This window comes from Pteropus alecto, unplaced genomic scaffold (assembly GCF_000325575.1).
Source record: "Pteropus alecto unplaced genomic scaffold, ASM32557v1 scaffold24, whole genome shotgun sequence".
NCBI classification, from domain to species: Eukaryota; Metazoa; Chordata; class Mammalia; order Chiroptera; family Pteropodidae; genus Pteropus; species Pteropus alecto.
In genome coordinates, this window is record NW_006439192.1 from 10,838,332 (window position 1) to 10,846,197 (window position 7,866).

At 42.8% G+C, this 7,866-nt stretch overlaps 1 protein-coding gene across 1 annotated transcript in view; it reads left to right on the plus strand.

Moving 5' to 3' along the window:
• The window catches only part of DUSP4 (dual specificity phosphatase 4), a 13,683-nt gene extending 11,748 nt beyond the window's left edge, over positions 1 to 1,935 (plus strand). The window contains exon 4 of the mRNA XM_006916342.3: positions 529 to 1,935. Within this exon, the coding sequence (XP_006916404.1) occupies positions 529 to 914 (386 nt within the window). The 3' untranslated portion in view covers positions 915 to 1,935. The remainder of the gene's footprint in view (positions 1 to 528) is intronic.
• Positions 1,936 to 7,866: the final 5,931 nt, after the last annotated feature.

The window sequence follows — 7,866 nt, forward strand, 5'->3', positions numbered from 1 at the left end:
TCCCTCTTCCTCGGTAGGAAGTCTTACGGGTTAGATGGTTTGTTGGGCAGGGATAAGAAGACTCCCTCCTACCCCAGGGCTGTTGGCTTATAGAGCCAATAACCTTTTCCTTGCACGTCTCGGATGTCCAGATAAGGCTTGGGGGATGGGGAGAAAGACAAAGAAAGGAACAATGGAGTCACTGTTTCTATTTCTGCAAATGGAAATTCTTAAATGTACGTTGGGATTTAACTGGCTTTGGCGTGCGTTTTTTCCCAAGTGCAGTGCGTGGGGTTTCGTTAAGTCTCAAAACACCCATTCTACGGTGGAATCCTACAGGCCCTCCTATGTGGGTTTCTTCCCACCCCTCCTCAGCGGGGTTATTCTTTCAGTGGGACTAACCCATCCTCCAACACCTCTCCAATTCTCCCTCCCTCCCCCACTCCTGCCCCGGCCAGCTCTGGCTTAGAGCGCCTGCCCTGGTGTTTGGGGCAGGATTGGAGCTGCTGACGGAGGAGGCCACTGATGGTGTCGCGTTCTCTGCCCCAGATGCGGTGAAGGAGTGCCGCGGGCGCGTGCTGGTGCACTGCCAGGCCGGCATCTCGCGCTCCGCCACCATCTGCCTGGCCTACCTGATGATGAAGAAGCGGGTGAGGCTGGAGGAGGCCTTCGAGTTCGTCAAGCAGCGGCGGAGCATCATCTCGCCCAACTTCAGCTTCATGGGGCAGCTGCTGCAGTTCGAGTCGCAGGTGCTGGCCACGTCCTGCGCCGTGGAGGCCGCCAGCCCGTCCGGGCCCCTGCGGGAGCGGGGCAAGGCCACCCCGACGCCCACCTCGCAGTTCGTCTTCAGCTTCCCGGTCTCGGTGGGTGTGCACGCGGCGCCCAGCAGCCTGCCCTACCTGCACAGCCCCATCACCACCTCCCCCAGCTGCTAGGGCCGCTCCGGGAACCCCCCAAACCAGGGGCCTTCAGCAAGGGGTGTGGGGCCGCGGTGGGCAGCGAGGCGGGACTGACCAGCGAGGGGCAGGCGACCAAGCCCCTTCCCATCCATTTCTCTTCGGCCTACGACCGGGCCGCCAGAATGGCAATAAGGACTTTGAATACATATTAAAGCAAACAAACAAACCCCTCCAACTTAGAGCAATAATGGCTGCCTCCGCGGGCAGGGAAGACCTTGGTTTGATTTGTGTGTCGGTTTTACTTTTCAGATAGGAATTTCTTACCTCATTTTTTTTAAGAAGTAAGGCTTGAAGTTACGAAACCCACAGGTCCTGGCAAATGTGCCCACCCTGTTTTATTAAGTGGGGGGCGGGAGGGAGGGAGGGAAAGGGGCAAGAAGAAAACAAGTTTGCCAGAAGTGCCTGGTTCCCTGTGCTTGGCCCTTTTTTTTGTAGTTACAAGAATTAAAAAAAAAAAAAAGTCTCTTAGGACATGGTTTTCCTTACTAAGTCACCAACAAGTGAATAATTATGCGTAATAATAGATAAAAGTATTTATTAAGAATTTCCTCGGAGTTCGTAAATACAAGGAGTCTAGTGACTGACTTTAGAATATATGTTGATGTGGACTGGAGCACAGTAGCATGCTAATGTCAAAGCGGTCAGGGAATAAGTGGTACCTGGTAGGGCTGGAGGAGTTAGCGTGATGGTCACTTGTACTTGCCACCTAGAAGTAGGCAGAGTGGGGTGGGAGGAGGAAGAAAGAAAGGGGACTGCTTTTTAATTACTTTCCAAGCTGATTCCTGGGCACATGGACCACTGAAGTGATTTTAAACCACAATACAGCCTTTTCTCTCTGATTCTCAATAATTCAGTTTGGCAGTGAGAGCATTTTTCTCATAGACTTGCCTGAGGACTTGTATATCAGCTGTGACAAATGCCATATCATATTAGGTGCTCCTGAAAAATTGGGTGCAATTCAGATTTTCCTACAGTGAATCATCTGGCAAGGTCATTAGGGAAACCAGCTAACTAGAGGACAGACCTGAAATTAATCCTTTTGTAAGCGGAAGCACCATCTTTTCTCTTTTGCATAAATTGGAGTTTTTAATTTCAGGGGATTACTTGGAATGAAGTATGCCAACGAATTCTTTGTGTTCTTAAAATTCCTGGTTTAGGTGAATAATTTTAAAGGCCTTCTTTTGAATAGAAAGAGAGAAGTGAACACATTTTGGGTCTCACTGAAGTCTGCAATGGCAAGAGACCGTGAGTGGGGAGTCAGGGAAGACTCTTTGCTTGGGAGCTGGCCTCTGGGCTTCTGTGACAGGCATCATGGGCACTTGGGTGCCATTTTAGAATCCTTTCTTGGGCTAATGCCATTTTAAGGGGCCTTTCCAAATGAAGGAATGGCTTCGGGAGAAAGAAGGATGTTTCTGTGGGTTGGGCTTGGGAGGGAGGGTGAAGGGAACAGCTACGTGTTATTTTGTTTGTAATATTGTGGAACAGTGTTGTTATGGAGTGCCCGATTAGAGGTAATTGCAAATTTATCTAGAAATGAGAGCATGTTTTCTTTGTGTGTGTTTTTTCCTTTGTGTTTTTTAGGCCCTTTGAGAGTCTAGATCTAAATGAACATTCTCGCTCACCCATAAATAACTTTTCAGCCTCAATGTCAGAATAGTGTTGATATGCTCTTTCTCATCCGGGCAATCTAGACGGGACCTGGTTCATTACATTTCCTTCCATAAACATGAACCTGTGTTGTCATCGTTCATCCTGTCTTTGTCAAGTCCCGTTTTTAGGTGATGCCAGAGTTCTTGCTTCTCATTTTTAGGAAAGCCTGAGGTTCCCTCCTTCCCCAGAAGTTGCTTGGCTGAATAGTTAGGGGTGAGGCATGGAGGGTTTGGGGTTCCTGGACATTGGAACTATATACAGTACAGTTGGACGTTCCTAACTTTTCCTTGATTCCTGGAAGTCGCTTCATGTTTTGTGATAAACGAGGTCAACCGGGTTCTACAGCTGAAAAAGCTTTAGGTATTAACAGCAAGTAGGCCTGGGAGGAGGGGCTGCTTGAGGGGGAGTGTACATTTGCCGATACCTATGTATCCTGCTTTCCCAGACTGGATTCCAACCACACAGACAGTCAGAGCTCAGGACCGACCCCAGGCATGTCTTCCCCTGCTTTCTGGTTCAAGTCTCCTGGCACAGTGTCGGACTGCTATTTATAAAGCCATTTTCTTTGTACTTGATAACAACATGAATCCCAAAACTTTTGGAAATATAATAGGAAATTGGCTTGATTGGAAAAGGGGGGTTTTGTTTGTTATTCTCCCATCAGAAGGCATTTTGATGACTTGGAATAGCTCTAATGAAGGCACCACCATGGGGTCGGTCCAAATGGCCAATGGGTTTCAATAGAAATCCTTCCCCTAACATGTTTTCTGGTGATGCGAAATTTCTGTACTGGCCGGAAATCGTTGCCACTTTCACTGATTGTCAGCTGAGCTGTTGGCACAAAAGACAGTAGACTGTATCTTCTATGGAGGCTAAGGAGTGCTTTCAGTTCCCTTTGGGAGTCTTGTGTGAACCAAGGGTGTTCGTGTGGCATTAAGGGCAATGAACTTGACTTTCCCGCAGAGCAGTAGTAGGCTAAAGTCACCGTGAGCAGGTGGCCAGGAGCTCCCACTTCAGTCATTTCCTCCTGAGGCCATTGTCCTCAGGTGCTTATTCCAAGTGGATTCTAGACAGTCTTTAACAAAATTGGAAGCCAAGAGGAAAAAAATTTAAATTCTTGGGAAGGTGGACAGAGGGAGGTAGGATGGTTGATTCAAAGAGAGGAGGAGGGGCTGTTAAATTGGGAGTTGGCCACCAAGCCCATAGTGTTGAAGCACTGGTCACCTAGGCTGCTCATAACACCAATTGGAGAGCTTTGAAAATCCTGCCACCAGGGTGTCCCAGACCAACAAAGCCAGGATTCTGGAGGAGGGACCCAGGCATCAACATGTTCCAAACTCCCCAAGTGTTTTCCATATATCACCAAGTTGGGAAGCTGCTTTCTGGATGGCAAGGTGCTGTTGGAAGCTGGGTCTCGATACTAGAGCTAGCTCGTCTCACGGAGACCACAGCTGGTGGGTTTGTCACTGGCCCAGCGTGTCTCGCTGCCAATTCCAGCCGGCTGAGGGACAAGATGCTTTCTCTCAGGAGCTCAAGGAGCACATGACCTGAACCAGGCAAGCTTTATGCTCCTTGAAGGTCAGCAGATCTGTGGAGCATTGTTAAAGAACTGAATACAGTGTCTCCATGTTGATGTTTTTCCTTGAAAGTCTCCTTGTCTGTCAAGAAGGATGGAGAGTTTCACCTCTTTGAAGACACTTCTTCCCCAGGAGCACAGGAGCAACCTGTCCTTCCTTAGAGTTTATGAGTCACACCAGGAAGAGTCTTCTTCAAGACAGCAATGCAATACATGTAACTTCTGTAAATAGCCCCATCTTTCAGAGTGATGTCATTTCTACATTTGATATGCTTGTATTTCTGTAGGATGTATATAGTTAAAGGGATTTTTTTGTTTCTTTTTTTTTTTTTGGAAAGTCAACATGTCTGTTTTTATTTATTGCTTGAAAAAGATCATTTGACGAAAAATAAATACATTTTCAACCACCTCTGGCTTGGTTTATTCTTTCCATGAAAACTGTGCTGCTACGGTGACTTGGAAGGGGAGGAAAGACTATGGGTCATTAAATATAATCTTGTGCACTTATTAACATCTACAGCGGAGACCGGCTCCCTTAACACCACTCTAGGATGGTGACAGGAGAAGGCTGATAGGAATCTCTAAAAATCTGATTTCTCTAGGCAGAGAGAGACCAACAAAAAAAATTGAATGATAAACAGGGAGTGTTCTTCATCTGAGAATCTACTTTGTGCCCCCACACGGGGTGGAGCAATGAGGATGGCCCCTCAGTGGGGAGGTCAGCCTTAGACAGCCTGAGCACCAGTGATGAGGGCTGTAACAGGCATGTGTAGGAATGCTGGACGCCCCTCCGGTTGATAATGTTGTTCCCAAGCCAACTTTGCATCACCACTTTGGTGGCGATTATACAACTCTTAAATTTAGCAAATTCACTAACAATCATTGAATTGTACACTTAAAATGGGAAAGTTTTGTGGTATGTAAATTATACTCCAGTAAAGCTGTTCAGTGATTAATAATGTGAAAACATGCTCACTGCCAACAAATTCAAATAACACAAATACATCAAATAAAAACTGTAAGTCCCTCACCATATCCCTGCCCTATATCCCATTTTACTTTAGTAACCCAAACGAGCAGTTTGGTGTAATTACTTTGAGACTTTTTTTTTTGCATTTATAAATTTATGTGTTTGTCAGGATAATATTTTAGACATTAGCCAGGATCTTTTCCATGTGGAGTCCATGTTACTTCTGCCCTGCCCTCAATTTGATCAGTTCACCACCCCAAGTTAGGGATGGCACTGGAAAACGCAGAAACATAACACATTCTTGTCTCTCGAGCTGCAAAGGCACACAGCACAAAGCAGTGGAATTGGGGACAAGTGTGTGCGCTCAGTCAGCCCCTCCTGTGCTAGGCGATGGGGGTGCACACACGGGAACCTGTGGCCTGGCCTGCTTTTCATTTCACAGCACATGCTGGAGGTGCTCCTTATCCTGATGATTCTGCCTCACCCTTTTTAACGGCTACATAATATTTTATAATATGGACAAATTTCTTATTTGTGAATGGGTGTAATTTCACTATTCTTTAGAATGGTATAGGAGAGTGTTTCTTACTGTCTAAATAGCTAAGTTTTTTGTTGTTTGTTTTAATTATTCTATGATTGTTAATGGTTTCATTGCACTGTGGTCGAAGAGGGAAAGTTTTATGTCTTTGCTAATATAAAGTTAAGTATGACATTCGATACTCTGGTATTTTTATTTATTATTCATCAGTTTCTTAGAGGAATATAGTAAAAATGTGAGGAGGATTGGACAAAGTAGTGAGAGGTTTTAAGTTTTCGCTTTATATGTTTTGACGCTGCATTGCGTATGCAAGGAGTTAGGATCGTTATGGCTTCTTGTGGCTCCTAGGCGATGTTTCTCTTTGTTCCATTCTGCTTTGGAATTGTTAATACCATTTCTACATTCCTTTAGTTACTACTTGCCTGATGTGTCTCTATATGCCTCCTTTTCATTTTAAGTGGCAGTTGGGGATTTATCTTTCAATCATAGAGAACACTTGACCATTTAATAGAAATATGACTATAGAATAGGTTGAATTCTGTAATTAGGACAAAAGTTGACTTTGGATATTTGTTCATAACAATGTAACTGCATCTGATATATAACCTATTGTTTTGAGTAGACACAGCAAGAGGCAGCAAAGAGAAACATTTCCCTCAGTCTTCTTCATTTCTACCTTCCAGCTGATACGATTCTCTTCCAACAGTCCGAGCAAATGGGCAAAATCAGAGAGGCACTAGCAGGATCACACACTTACAGTTTTGTCATTATCATCACAACTGCTTTTTTTCATTTCTAAGATGACTGCTCCTGCTTTAAGTTCTCAAACTGATGAAAGCATTCACCTGGAAATCAGACTCTAAATTTAGAGAAGAGGCCTCGAATTTCTGAGCCACATGATTAAAAAAAAATTATTATTATTTTTTCAATTTTTTTTCTTTCCCATAGTAAAATAGCTTTACTAAAAAATTCAAGTGCATCAGAGCACTGGAAACCAAAAAAATCTACCGAAATTCTATATCTCTGAAACAATCACTCTCAATATTCCATGACCATCTTTTTATATATGTATATGTGTGTATGAGTGTATATATACACATAGACATCAACACATACATACACAGGCTTTGATGTTCTATTTCACAAAGAATCATGACAGTTATATATTCTCGTGGCTTATAGGTGATGTGATGTTTCTTTGTTCCATATTTTAGACAGGTATAAATGTAAATATGCATATACACACATATAAAACAGATAAATACAGTATTTCTTTCAAAAATGTCAGATACACTGTTAAAAAATACTTTCTTTTGACTCACCTCCTTCCCTCCCTCCATGAAATCCTGCAAACAACCATCATTAACAACAATGTGCCCTTCTATAGCTCTCCATGCTCAGTCATATACAATATAACACATTATATGGTACAGTGCTATAAAGTACATATATATCTGTACGTATAACTACATATAGGGATCTTACTTGGTATTGTTTGCTCTGTAAAAACAAGACCGTACAATATGCAATTTGCTATATGTGGCTTTCTTCCATATATTATGGAAATCCCTCCAAGTCAAATGATGGATGATCTAATTTACTCCTAATTTTTAGTCCTTTACATAGATAACTTATTCATAAAGATCAAATTTTTAAAAATACAGAAGTGTATATAATAAAATGTCCTCTTCTTAACTATTTCACCTCGCCACCCAGTTTGCCCATGTTTACAAATGTGCCAGATTTTTACATATTCACCCAAAAGATAGTCCATACATTACAAGTACATGAAAGTATATGTGTTTATATAATTTCTTCTTCTACCCATTGCTTTTTTACCCACTAACACTTTATTATAAAACTTCCAGAGTTTTGTCATTCTGATAAATACCTTGCATTAACTTCTTTTAACTTGCATTTCTCTTATTATGAGATTGAGCAGTTTTATATATTGAAAAATCATTTGCATTTTTTCTATAAACTGTGTTCATAACTTCTGATTTTCTTTTTTTATCTTACAGATTTTCAGGAACTCTTCCTGTATGAAAGCGATTAGCTCCTGTTTATAGTAAGACTTGCAAATACTTCCCCCAGTTTGTCATTTGTTTTTTGACTTTGCTTATGTTTTTTAAACAAGGATTTGTTAGAGTCCCTGGCTTTCAGTTCTTTTGGATATATACTATCCTGTCTTATT